Raw genomic sequence first — 13992 nt, forward strand, 5'->3', positions numbered from 1 at the left:
TTTGTTCGGTGGCGTTCACCCTCCATGTTTTCCCTCTCAAGCCCATCTCCAACGCCGGTCGACACCAAACAGTTAGCCGACAACTCGGGGCATTTCGGGCATTCCAGCAAACAGTTGCTCCTTTTCATTTATGTACGGTACCTTCCCGTTTCTTGCCACAATTTTTCTCCCTCCCTTTCTCACTCTCTCAACACCATGTGCACCGCGTCAGCGGTGCACGTGGTGTAGGGCATGATTTCTCCCCAATCTTTCATTTTTTTTCCCTTTTTTTTATCTTTCTCATCTCCTTTTCAAAATCCAAAAAACGACGTGGACCTGTGGGGAGATCGCTAGTTTTAGTCTTCGGCGGTCTTTCGCCTCCTTCTCTATCCCCTTCTCGCGTTCAATTAATTCAATCATTTAGGGGAATAGGGAGCTGTTTTTGTCTTCGGGAAGAAACCCCGTCAAATTTGCCCTACCTTTCGACTAATTTGACCCGGATTGGTCCTATTCCTTATGCTCCGACTGAAAATTTACTGAATTCTATAGTTGTAGTTCTTGCGATTTATACAAATTTTTAGCTATGTTCTAATTTCTTATGGGTATTGAATTTGTATAGGTAATGGAACGTTGGCGATGGCTAAAGGTGGTGGCTTTGATCTTCTTACTTTCATTTTCGGAAGGGAGAGGTAATTTCACATGTTTTTCTCGATCAAGATTCAATTTTGAGGACCGTTGTATATGTTATTTTTGACCGATAAAATGCTCCTTTGAAGTGGTTTCCATACACATTATGAGCATCGATGAGTATCATGCGGCGGGATGGCCATAAATCTTAAGCATACTGTTAATTTGTTTTGCTGCTCTGAGGGTGCTCCTACTCTTTTTCTTTTTTTCCTAGTATGCAAATGAAATGGATCTACTGGAAAGTAGCACATACAAATTCTACTTTGGAACTATTTTTATTTACTTTACCTTATTATTCAAAGCGCTTCTTAGAGTGGTGGAGAGCTGAAAATAGAACATTCAGTGAAAAGAAAGATTCATGTAGTGACATGCTTATCTGGGAATGATTCTTGTAAGTGTTCATGGGAACTGACTTGCTATGATGCTTGGTTTTGATTGTGAAGACGTTCCAAAAGTTTTAGGTATCTTCTGGGAGATACATTCATCTCTTTGTTGACGGTTTGTTAGCCTCCCTCCATGTTGATAGGTTAATATCATCTTATCTGGCATCAGCAAATTGAATTGCTTGTTAGTTTTTATATTCTAAGGGATTCTGGTCTATTATTCGTTATAAGATGTTTTAAAAAAAGGAAGGGATATGTTATGCATACTCTTTTTGTATTTGTATTGATTTGGATTGGATATGATGGACTAAAGAAGAAAGTGAAGAATGCAAAAATAATATAGAAGAATAGGTGAAAAACGAAAATAGATATCTTGGGTTTATTATAAGCTGATGAGAAACAAAGAAAAGAACTTATTCACTAGAATGTCCATCATTTTTTTAATACTGTGTTAAGAGTGGGTTGCTCATGTTTAATCTCATATTGTCTGAAAGATTTCAAAACCCCATTTCACGATTTTCATAAAAAAATCATGATACTTACGTGCAGATGACTATAAATGCTCAAAATTTTAGATTTGCTTTTGACTTTTTGTTGCTTACTAGATTATTTTAAGAAAATTTTTCAATAATTTCTAAAACTAGTTTTCAATTTACTATAAACTGGTTTTCATAAATTGCATAATCCTGGCTTGTTGCGGTTATTTTATGCATAACATAGAATTGGGCTTTCATTTCAAGCAACTATAACAAGAACCTTTATTATGCTGAAATTGTGAATCTTAATTAACTATGAAGCTCTGTTTTTTCTCCTGCTGCTGCATTAATGGATGTCTTTGTCAACCATGGTTGTAAAATCCATTTTTACATTATCATATTTGCAGTTAGCATGTGGGTAGTCTCATCTCTTTAGCTATATTTTTTTTGAATCGATATGGCCTGTTTGACCTTTATACTTTCTCGATGACAGAACTTAGGATCAAGCATGAGGATTACACTCATATTTATAACCATACTCTTGCCAAGATACTTGTGGAGTATGCTTCTGCTGTAAGTTTTGTTTTAAAAAGATTTTTAACTATAATACTGCAAAACATTACATTCAGTAAATCTCGTGTTATATTATTTTCAATGCTTAGAATGAAGGGTTTATTAGTCAATAAATAATTTTTGATTTTGCCCCTATTCTTAATGAACTGGCTTGAATAGACTATGACCTGTTGCATATATCGTTAAATGAATATTTATGAGGAATCTGGTATTCAAGTTCATTTTAAAAAATTCTTTTTTCTAGGAATTTCTGACCTGCACAGGTTGGTGCATCTTGCAGGTATACATGTCAGATCTAACTGCCCTGTTTACTTGGACGTGCGCAAGGTGTAATGATATGACCACGGTATGTGGAATATGCTTTTACATTTCTTCCAGTCAGATGAGCATAATGCAAAGCTTTGAGTCTGGTTGTCTCTCTTTCGAGATGATTATTTTTGAACATGGGTCAACTGGTGCATACTGACTTATATTGATACAGGGGTTTGAGATGATAGAGCTGATTGTTGATATCCAAAACTGCTTACAGGTGTGTTGTAACTTTACATCAGCCCCATATTTAGCCTCATGTTATGCTTTCTAGCTACTCAAGCACACAAGATTTTACATTTCTTCTTATGAATAAACTATTGATGCAGGCTTTTGTTGGTGTTGCTCATGATCTTAATTCTATCATAATTGCATTCAGAGGAACTCAAGAGAACAGGTATTAGTAATATTTTGCCGGTTCACCCTTTTAATTTTATATATGCTGTTTGACAATATGGTTTTTATCTGTCACTTGAATTATAGCATATGTAATCAAATAACTCCATCCAATATATATGGAACATTAACTGTAAATTGGTCTGCTCATATGCAATTAGCCCTTTGATATTCCCCTTAGCAGTGAGATTTGGTTCATGGGTTCATCTTAGGCATATGTTCCATGTTTCCTTGGCAGAAATTTCAGAAACAAAGGGAAGCAGATTGCTGTAATTTTTGGAAATGTATTGTCATGTTTCTGTTTCATTAGAGGGATGAATGGAGGGGAGGGATGTTGTCTATTTATGGGAAAAGAGTATAAACTAATAATTTGGTTATTCCTGTTTTGTTGATTGATAAGAACATGTGCTGCAACTTGGTTTTGTAAGAAAATTCAGTTCTGCGGTACAAGATCCTGTCATCAGTTTAGTGATTAATGACAACATTGTTGCTAGTTCCATTTATGTTTTCCTTGTGTTGGATCTACACTTATACTGGTAAATTATCTACCACCGCCACAATCATATCAACAGTGGTTGTGGCCTTACCATCTCTATATCTCTCTTTTATGTGAACAAGGCATGCTGGATACCAGAGCTTAGCCCTAACATTTGCCTATAATTAGAATTTGCTTTGTTGTTAAACATGCTAATCAATTCATTCCTTAACCTGAATGTGAAAAGTTCATTAGAATTTTCATAGTTGTTGTTCAGGCAAGTAATTACTTAATGTTTGGTTTTAGTATTGTCCATTCCCCATATGACCATGTTTTTTGTGCATCGGAAAATTGATACCATGCTTGGGAAAACTGTCTTGATGATTTTGGTTAGTGGTATCGTCAACTAGGAACCTTAGCAGAGGTTTCTAATTTGGTAATGTTTTTAGTAGTGTATTAAAAAAAAAAAAACGTTGCTATTGCGTATGACATTTTCTTCCTAAGTTGCTCTGGCCGTTTTATTGGATGGATTGTTTTTTAACAGCATTCAGAATTGGATCCAAGACCTGTTCTGGAAGCAGCTTGATTTGAACTACCCAGACACACCTGATGCAATGGTTGGTAACTCTATTTATGCGTCTGAAGTTGTGCTGAAATAGAGACTTATTGCAAGTCACATGCTTGATGCTTTGACTACAGGTGCACCATGGATTTTATTCTGCTTACCATAACACAACAATACGTCCTGGGATTATAAGTGCTGTCCAAAGGACTAGGGAGCTATATGGAGATATTCTCATAATGGTTACAGGGCATTCAATGGGAGGGGCTATGGCTTCCTTCTGTGCACTTGATCTTACTGTAAATATCATCAATGCTTCTCATACAAATTCATATGGTTGTCAGTAAATTTATAGCAAAACAATTCTCAGATCTTGAGTAGTCTTTATACTTATATTTTGAGAATCTCTTTAAAAAGTTTACCATCTAGCCTGAACGTTGCTCCATATATCTTAGGATTCTATTTTAGCTCATCTTTTTATGAAATACATTGGAGAATTTGTGGCATGTCCCTGCCAATTATCACTGTGATCATATTACCAACTCTATTGTGATAATTTTTATGCTTTTCTTCCAACCTCTATGAGCTGCCGTATGAAGTTCTTTCAAACTCAGACTAGTGAATTCATTTTCACCCTCCTTGTTCAAAGTACTGCCAGGCCTTGCAAAGCAAAAGAATTTCTTTTGTATCAGAATCTCAATTCTTGATTTTTGCCCTAGCCTTAGTGGGTCTGCAATTACCCATTCAACTTCAGTGCATCTGTTTTGCATGTATATTATACCCAGTAGAAACTAGTTTGCTGGTCCCTTTGCAGTCTGTCTCAGCTGTGAGTTTTTCTTTTTACCCCTTTGATGTCTTGCTTTGCTTTTATATCTCCTCATCATTGTTTTCCTATACACCTTGGTACATTTAGCGATTTTTTTAACTCTTCCTTTTTCTCTTTTACATCTAAATTTTAGACCCATACTTCCAGATTGTTTCTGGCTTTTTAACTTAATATATAGGTGAAGCATGGATATGTAGGGGTATCATTTTATGTCTCCGTGTCTTATGAGATGCAGATTTTTGCTTCATAGATTCATAGAGATATTGTGGCCTTGAGGTCATTGTACAAACTTATTTCTGCAATGGCATGTGAACTTCTCATTTAAAGGCTTGAAGCATCCCATCTGAGACTTAGACTTGTCGGTTACTTTCCCCATTGTGTTATGATTGAAACTTGGACTTGAAAGTTCATGCATTTATTCTTTCATCCTTTGTAGGTCAATTATGGAATACACAATATTCAACTTATGACATTTGGACAACCTCGTATTGGAAATGTGGCTTTTGCATCGTACTTCCACAAGCATGTACCGCATGCAATTCGGGTTACCAATGGGCATGACATGGTTCCACATTTACCTCCATACTATTATTATTTTCCCCAAAAGACATACCATCACTTTGCCAGAGAGGTAACATGATGCTCCATACAGTAATTTTAACGCCATAGATATTAATATAGCCAGGCTTTTGGAGAGTTGTATCCTCCATATTCTTTTAATGCACTCCACCTTTGGGCTGAGCACTCTCATGATGTGACTTTTGTCTGTCATCAAGTAATCCTAAATATCTGTCTTAGAACTAGGCATTACTGTTATCCTACTGTCATTTAGATGGTTGTTATTCCATGATTCTTCTTATTTGATTCCATTTGAATCACATCCAAATATCCCTCAATTGCTTATAAATCTTTAGCTCCTTTTCTATAATTCAGAAGGCCATAAATCATTTATAAAAAATTTCCAGGTATGGCTACACAATATTGGATTAGGTAGTCTTGTATACATGGTTGAGAAGGTTTGTGATGGTTCTGGTGAAGATCCAACCTGTAGCAGGTATCGGTCAATGCTGGTTGTGTTCATGTGTTGATTTAATTTGTGATGGTGTTCATGCACTCTTACGCTTTGTTTGGTTTTCTTTACTTCTTTTAGGTCTGTGAGCGGAAGCAGCATTTCAGATCATCTACTGTATTATGGTGTCGAGTTACAGGCTGATACGTGGGGCTCTTGTGGAATCATAATGGATAATGGTACTGTGAAGGACAACAGTATTGTACGCTTCCAAACAGACCTTGCTGGAAATATTGTGTTGTCAAAGGATCCAGCTGCTCCATCAATTCTAAAGCCAAGTTCTCAAATAGATAAAGGTAGCAGTTCTTTTTAGTGTTCTAATGGTGTTCAATATGCTGGTGAATCAACATGAAGAAATGGGGAGTTCTCTTGCCTACAAAGACCCAACAAATGGATCCAAGGAGAAGTGTTTGTATATAATGTATAATGTATTTTAGTTGGAGTCATTGTTTCCAAAGATGTATATTTTCACTCAAATGTGGATCCATAAAGTCTGCAATCATTCCGGTGTTCATCATGTGTTAATCCAAATAACATTTTTCACCTATGCAATTGTACCAAACAATATTTGATTGATGAAGAATGTTAATCAGCATGTCGCATTCGAACGAATGATTAAATCTTGAACACTCGCAAGCTTCAAAATCCTGCGTGTTAATTGCATGAATTTCTTTGTTCTTCTTCAAATATAGGTCACAGCTTCAGAGTAATATTTACAAATTCTTACTGTGAAAGAATATGGTTGCATTACATTACACTGGATGTTATCAGATCGTGCAGGAAAGCAGGCATCGGGATGGCCTTCTTCGCTTGAGGGTGCCGGCAACTGTAGTTAGTAAAATATTTGGGGGTTGGTGCCAATTATCTGTGTTCAAATTGTATCCTTACCTGATTTTTGAGTGGGGTTCCTCTCATCCTAGTTCTTAAGAGACGAAAAAAAAAATATTACAGTTACCTTGATGAAGTCAAGAAGAAATGACTTATAATTAGATCTTTTTATCGGCCTGCATTAAGTTTTACATCATTTTGCTTTTCAGAATGGTTGATGAATGCAGTAACAATCATCCATCTGAAGGAACTTCCAATTAAATCTCAGTCTTCTCATCTCAGGAAGCCAAGCGATGATGTGCACCCTTCTCAAGGTTCTTGTAGGTCATACCACTAGGATTGCAAAAGAATAGCTAAGGCTTGGCTCATCCAAAAGCTTATACAGGCTTATCAACAACTTGAAAAGCAAAATAGCACTCATTAGATTGATGCCTAGGATGATTGCACCAACAGCACTTTGTGGGTTGTGGTCGCTCCAAGTTGGTTTCTACTTTGGTTGGAGTCCAACTACTTCATTCATGGTCCAAAAAGATTCAATAGAAATCTCATCATAGATGACTTGCTTCAATCCACCCATGACTTGGTTTCAATTAGATCACATTCTGTGAAGACAAATGAAAGAAATTCTCTAGATAGGATTTCACCCTCATCAGAGTCCGCTCTAACTCTAGCCTCCACACGAAGATGAGGCACCACTCTTCAACTTTCTTCGACCCAAAAATCTCCATACAATCAAAGAACCTTTTAAATTCAGCCAGCCAGTCAAGAAAGTCTGCAATATTTAGCTGACCATAAAATCGATCATGATGCGAAACTAAACATAAAAATGGATGCTGAATTAGACTATTTGACAAGCAAGGTTACGGTTGTGAAAAAGCTCCCACCAAACACAAACTGAGCTTAAACATGAATTAAGCTTGCATTATACTGGGGAGTTGCATTCAAAATTCAAGCAAACAATCTTGATTAGTCTACATGGTTCCACTTAGCTTGTTTGCAATCCTACTAATGATTCACACAAATACCGCCAGGAAGAATATTCATTATTTATTTGCGAAAAACAGAACTTTAACCTTAATTCCGAGATCCATTAGCATGAATATTGAGCTGACTACAGCTATTGCTTTCAGGCACTCGTCAGTTTATCCCTCATGCTGAATGTTCCACGCAGCTCATCAGCTGTAATGATTTTGAGTAACGGGTGAGTCTAGCAGACGGCAAATTAGAGACCATTAAGCCTGCTGTCACATTAAAATGGCATGAGATTCTCATCAATCCACTGTGCAAGTAGGTAAATTTTTATGGTACAAGTCCTTGTAGACAAGTAACTACTGAAACACTAAAATAATATACTATATTAATGCACCTAGTCATATCAATAAATGAATGGGAACTGAAACTGGCCTCTCAGTAGGCTTAACACAGAAAGCTCCTGCATGCCCAGCTTAATTGGTTCACGATTCAAAATTCATGACATCAAATTTGGCTATAGTAATTTCAGAAGGCAAATCAAGAAGAGAAAAGCACTGAATGGGGATTGTGTCTGTGGATATCGAACAAATAGAAGTATCTGCCACACAACAACTGAATTTCATCTCAATATGTAAATTATACCTGGGCCAAATAAATACAGAACCAGATATACAAAACCTATAAATTAACTGAGAACAGAAACCAAACAAGAGCAGTGTTCATCGATGCTCAGGATCACGAAACAAAAATGACAATTGTATGTAATATTGGTATTACTAAAGCAAACTCCAATTCAGATCTATGGACAAATTACAACACTTGTTTCTTGTACTGCAGGCTTCAAAAGGCCTAAATACTAAGTGCAACAAGTCGCACTTAAAACATACCTGTGCTAGGCTACATATATTTGGTCTGGAACGCAATTCTACATTTTTGATGCACTGTTTTTAAATCTTTGATCTACCATCTTTCACAGTGAAATGATAAGGCTTCCACCCACGAAGCACTTTACATTGTCCAGGTAATACCTGGAGAGGGAATCTGATCTGATCCTCAACCAAAGAATTACAAAAGGAGCAGCAGTGATGACAGAAAACATCAATCTTATTCACAGTGAATATGGAACCAAGACCTAATGGATGATGTCTTCTGAGCCACAGAGTTCTGACCTATAAGTGCCTTTTCTGCTATAAGAATAATACAGATCAAATGCTCCTTATAGAGGGTTGTGTCCGAAACCACCTCTCAGCTACTCATTTGTGCTATCAAAGCAACCATGCACATATGACTGTTTCCTCTCTCTCCAATTCTCACCCCATACTTTAGCCTCCGCAACAGCACGCTCTCTATCAAGATCTCGATTGGCATTCTTCAGGCTTTCCCCTGCCTCTCCTCCATGAACCGGGCTGTCCCTCTGAGATTCCTGTGTCTCTAACTCCTCCAAGCTCCAATTCCGTCCAAAGCCACCACCAACACCGCCTCTGCCAACATCTGCTCCATGGCCTGCTCCCCCGATAAGATCCCTTTGCCTAAACTCAGAAGAATTTTTGTGTGGTGATTGGAGAGCATGTTGATTGGCGGTCCCACCATTAAGGCTTTTCCGGTCATCCCTAGCCCTAGGAGTAGATGGACCAACTTTATTACTTTGAGCAACAGGAGCTTTTGAATCGTAAGTTTGTGAAGCAAGGTATGAAAGTGCAGTCACGACATCCCCTATCAGAGGTCTAGTTGCTGCTTGCTCCTGTAAACACATTGCCGCAACAGCCAGAGCCTGGTATAGACCTCTCATTGGGAAACGGCCTCGGAGCAATGGGTCAGCCATTTTTGGGAATTTTCTCCTGTCTCTGAATAACGGGCGAGCCTGCAGATAAGTACAAATAAGAAGACAATTTCCATCAAAGAACAATGATCAAAAAGAAAAATGTCTTTCTTTGTTCCTTTTTTTGAAAATGTATTAATTTTCTTTCTTAGTACATCACAAAAAGAATACTGTTGAACATTATGGATCTAAAGAAGAGAATTCAAAAAATCATCTCCATGTACTTGATTTTGCACAAATCCTTATATTAAGGTTATTTTCAATAGTCATTTAGGTCAAGCTATGTAGTGATAGAAGTAACTTGATATGCTACAGAAAAAATAATATATATATACTGATAAAAATGGAAGAGCAGCCTACCCATGCCACAAGATTTTGCTCCCCATCAGGCCGAGTGTTGTCAATTGCTTTACGCCCTGTAATTAGTTCAAGGAAGACAACACCAAAACTGTAGACATCAGATTTCACCGTAAGCTGTCCAGTCATAGCATACTCAGGAGCACAGTAACCATAAGTTCCCATCACCCGTGTCGAGACATGAGTCTTGTCACCTACAGGACCAAGTTTTGCAAGCCCAAAGTCTGAAAGTTTCGGGTGATATCCTTCACCAAGAAGGATGTTTGATGATTTAAAATCTCGGTAAATTACTGGAGGGTTTGCCTTATCATGCAGGTATTCCAAGCCTTTAGCTGCACCAGCTGCTATCTTCATCCGCGTATTCCAGTCCAGAGGCTCCTTGTCAGGTGGAATATCTACCCAGAAGAATGTAAAATGAGTCATCTTATTGAATAATCAAAGAGATATGCACCTCAAAGTACTCTTAGCTTCAAGATTTAACATAATGCGGCCTTTGGTCTAGGTTCTAGAAGGTGAATGATGTTCACAATCAATATTTTGTACAAGTATGGATGCCAATGAGTTGAGATAGCAATTGAATCAACCTAGTTGGCCAAGAAATGGGTTGAATTGGATGCAACTTGCATCCAATGATTACATTTGTGGGAGCATTAATACATACTCCAACCATTTTGGTCCCTCTGGCTAGCTTACTTTTCCTCTCAAAAATGAAGTGATGATGGTGACCTAGTAGACCTCATGTCGTGATAGCTTAAGAAATAAGTTATTGAAAGATCTTATTTGACTTGTAGAGGATGTCCTCTGTTTCAAGTCTCCAATGTCATTGAGTTTGTTTCCTAGGGCTATATCTTGCTAAGTCTGTCCAACACAAAGACCCAAAGTCACCTGCCCCTTCCGATTGGGTTTAGTTAGGTTGCCATGCAACCTTGCTTTGGATCTAGTCAGGAAGGATTAGCAAGGTTAATTCCTTATTGGGTCAGATTAAGTTACGAATGTGCTCAGATCTAAAATGGTTGGTTAGGGTTGAGCCAAACCCAACATCAATTGATCTGTTCACATCCTGGTACTTCATTGTTTATATCAAACTTTCAAACTCATAATGCATAGCAAATGATAAAATATGCAACCTAACAGTAATAAGTCAGTAAGCTGATCCATTTTAAAGTGTCCACTTTGGTTTTGCTATTGATTATATCACCCAAATCATCTTAAAATCTTTAAATTAGCACCTTTGTTCGACATTTTTATATATTTCTTTCTAATCATTGGATAAGTCCAGTTACCAAGAAAAAGATGCTTCAAACTCAAATCCTCTCTACTGCATCTAGGGCAGATTTTGCATTTTCCACTGAGATCTAGGAAGGCTGGTAAGCACCCATCATGCTCATGTGGATGAATAGTCATACTAGAGGATGCTAAGAGTAGCATTATAAGGTACAAAGTGCGACAGAACTGTTAAGAACTATATGGCCACAAGAAATGCAGGTCTTTGTGGCCACGACACAGTAGGAAGTCTCTCAGGTGTAGGTCAAAGAATTAAAGGGACATAGAAATTCAATACAAGATATTATTCAAGATTGGAAAAATAAAATCAACAAAAAGTACATCACTGAATGACACACCCATAGAATCAGTTAACTGAAATATTTTAAAACAAGGATGAAATATGCTTAAGGATATTCAAGATTAGAAAGAAACAAGATAACCTAATTAAGCACATTTCTAAGGATTTAAAATTGGGGATCATTGATTTCCAAGATGATATGACCAAATGAGCTAGAACTGTAAATGCTTTGGGCCTCCTTGTGAAATAGGTCATCCAGATAAATTCAAATTTCACAAAAAAGAGGAAGTTTGGGGCGGGGGCGGGGGCGGGGGCGGGGGCGGGGGTGTGGCATGTTCATTGACTAGAACAATCTATTCCAGAATAAAGCTGGACAATGCTCTCAATTCCTTAGAAAATGCAGCAAAATGTTTTATATCTAATTAAAGTGTGTTTTTAGAGCCTTGAATTCCTTAGAGCTGGCAAATTCAACCATTTGAGGTTAAGCAACAAAAGTACTGTTAAACAGATGACTAGCAAAACTACCCCTATATGGGTGAGACAGAGTATTGAAGGGGAACTTCATAGTTGGGATGCTAATATTTGGAGACAGGAAAATAAAGATGCCAATACTTTAAGCATTTACAAACCACACAAATGGAGGGATAATATACTGCACTTCAGTTAACATTCACCCATGAGAACAAGAGATTATGGTCAGTCTGATCTAGAGAAGTTTATTTAATTTTCAAAGAAAAAGAAGACAGAAAGAATGGTAGCATCCTTCTGAAAATGATCTTTAGAAGTGAGCTAGCACTAGTCGATTTATAATTGCGTGCTCTTTCGAACATTCATCCTCACGATATATGGAGGATAAGGAATTTGTCAAGAGAGAGAAAGATTTGTAATGATATCATTTAGACATAGCACAATCAATATGCGATGACTGCAGCAAATGTGATAATCTTTACCAAACTAATCAACTTTTGGTAGTATATTATTTATGACACTCATTAACAATGTTATTATCTTGTTATCACAAAAAAAACTGAGTATATAAGAGATTTCATATAAACAATGTGCCCATAGAAATCAAATATGTGGTTTGAAATATTGATTCAACATCAGGTTGCCATATTATTTAGTTTGGAAAGAACTAAAAAAAGGATTTTCGTAGCTTAAAGTTTCCATCAATATGGCTGTATATCTTTCTAATGCAACAACTACCGCTGCCCAAAATGGAATAACATGATACAGAAAAAATCATTTAGTGAGTGAAATGATGGATGATGCTCAACAAATATAGAGACATTTTTCAAAGAATCTGCAAATAAAACCGTTTATGAAATTCTTCCAAGTTCCATTCAGAACATCTAAATCTTCACCAACAAACCAGATCGCATCATCCACTTGCGGTAAGCACTGTTCATCATGCAGACTAATTCCCTTCTTAATATTGCTATGGAATTCACAAATGTCTGCATCCTAAGCATCCTCTATTAGAATATATAATACACACTACAACAAGACGTACAGGTTTGACCCCAAACAAAAGAAGGGACAAAAAAGGTATTGCAGATTAAGGAGGATCAGAATTCTCAACATGTATCATAAATGTATAAAATTACTTTTAGATTCAAAGGTAAATGCCCACCTTACATATCACAATAAGAAGCTCTAACCACACATGACACCGACTCAGTGCCTTATAATTTGATACAGATTCTTCAATCTCAGGAAGACATTCAAAATGATTTTTCAGTCTTTATTTGACAGTTTTCTTTAATGAGCCACCAAAAATGGCAACCATATTTACTTTGTATCTTCATTTTTGCATGGTTCAACTTTCTCGTAGCTTCTAAAATATGAATATTGTTTCTCCGCATAATAAGATGATCTAATCAGATTTTTCCTAAAAAAAATGATAAGATAAGATGATCATAAGAAAGCAATCACTGTTCATGATAGAAAACATGATCAAAGACATTCAGCAGGACATGATTTGGGTCTATGATCAGCTCAACTGATTGGCCATTGGGTTTTGCCCATAATGGAGAACATGCATCTAATCTTATGTACCTACTGTAACTGTGGGCATTCAAATAAATGGTGAAACTTTTCTTCTATTTTCTTCTCCAAGAGACTCTCCAAGGAGATCTTTGCCACTGCATCTTTTCAGCATGTGTGAAGAGTACCTTTCTATTATATTATATAGGAAGACTGGAGACTACTATAGTCATTCTTAAATGTCCTCATTGTGGGCCAGTCACACCTATTCCCCACCATCTATATGCTGACAGTGTGGTGGTTGGTGGCTGGAGCCCTCATAGAAATTTGTTTGAGAATTCAGCAAGAGTTAGACATTATCTAGAGATGATAAGGCAGTGGGTGAATTAAGTAATCAGATAAGTTTGATTTTAAATTACATTAAAAAGGTGGCATTCTAATTGCTTAGATGTGGAATATGGTAAAAGGTTGAAAGGCACTTCAGGCTCCAGATTTTCGGAGAAGATCACATGCTTCTCCAAATTGATGTTTGCCCTCCTAGCTACCTAATCTCTTATACTTTAGAGCCAAATGTCTTAAATAAGGTGGCATCCTTATTGAAAATGGACTATTGCGGTTATTTTTTAGCAAGACTGTTAGACTTCAAAGAGATCTACTCATAAATGTAGCCTCATAGCCCACCAGATCGCCATTAGAAGAGCACATGGATCAAGTACTAAAAATCGGAAGGG

At 37.0% G+C, this 13992-nt stretch overlaps 2 protein-coding genes across 3 annotated transcripts; one reads left to right on the forward strand and one right to left on the reverse strand.

Moving 5' to 3' along the window:
- LOC140854504 (probable feruloyl esterase A) lies at positions 1–6347 on the forward strand. 2 transcript variants are annotated; one of them, XM_073250448.1, is made up of 11 exons: positions 1–132; positions 599–668; positions 2019–2098; positions 2379–2444; positions 2580–2627; positions 2737–2804; positions 3823–3895; positions 3978–4139; positions 5103–5297; positions 5632–5720; positions 5817–6347. In XM_073250448.1, exons 1-11 carry the CDS (start codon positions 25–27, stop codon positions 6046–6048), a joined length of 1191 nt encoding a protein of 396 aa, XP_073106549.1. In that variant the 5' UTR covers positions 1–24; the 3' UTR covers positions 6049–6347. The 2 variants fall into 2 exon arrangements, with proteins under 2 accessions (XP_073106549.1, XP_073106550.1); XM_073250449.1 differs by lacking the exon at positions 1–132 and adding an exon at positions 162–483.
- Positions 6348–8275: 1928 nt separating this feature from the next.
- LOC140854508 (serine/threonine-protein kinase PBL27-like) lies at positions 8276–10155 on the reverse strand. Its single transcript, XM_073250457.1, has 2 exons — positions 9715–10155; positions 8276–9396 (listed from the first exon to the last, which is right to left on the reverse strand). Exons 1-2 carry the CDS (start codon positions 10132–10134, stop codon positions 8785–8787), a joined length of 1032 nt encoding a protein of 343 aa, XP_073106558.1. The 5' UTR covers positions 10135–10155; the 3' UTR covers positions 8276–8784.
- Between the last annotated feature and the right edge of the window lie 3837 nt (positions 10156–13992).

The sequence above is a fragment of the Elaeis guineensis genome, unplaced genomic scaffold (assembly GCF_000442705.2).
Source record: "Elaeis guineensis isolate ETL-2024a unplaced genomic scaffold, EG11 Super_Scaffold_1000024, whole genome shotgun sequence".
Taxonomy (NCBI): Eukaryota; Viridiplantae; Streptophyta; class Magnoliopsida; order Arecales; family Arecaceae; genus Elaeis; species Elaeis guineensis.

Coding starts and splice junctions, on each gene's coding strand:
- LOC140854508 (XM_073250457.1), bottom strand. CDS start 10,134: ATGACTCATTTTACATTCTTCTGGGTAGATATTCCACCTGACAAGGAG. Junction 9,397..9,714: donor AGCAAAATCTTGTGGCATGG/GTAGGCTGCTCT, acceptor ACTTATCTGCAG/GCTCGCCCGTTATTCAGAGA.
- LOC140854504 (XM_073250448.1), top strand. CDS start 25: ATGTTTTCCCTCTCAAGCCCATCTCCAACGCCGGTCGACACCAAACAG. Junction 2,099..2,378: donor TTGTGGAGTATGCTTCTGCT/GTAAGTTTTGTT, acceptor TGCATCTTGCAG/GTATACATGTCAGATCTAAC. Junction 5,721..5,816: donor GAAGATCCAACCTGTAGCAG/GTATCGGTCAAT, acceptor TACTTCTTTTAG/GTCTGTGAGCGGAAGCAGCA.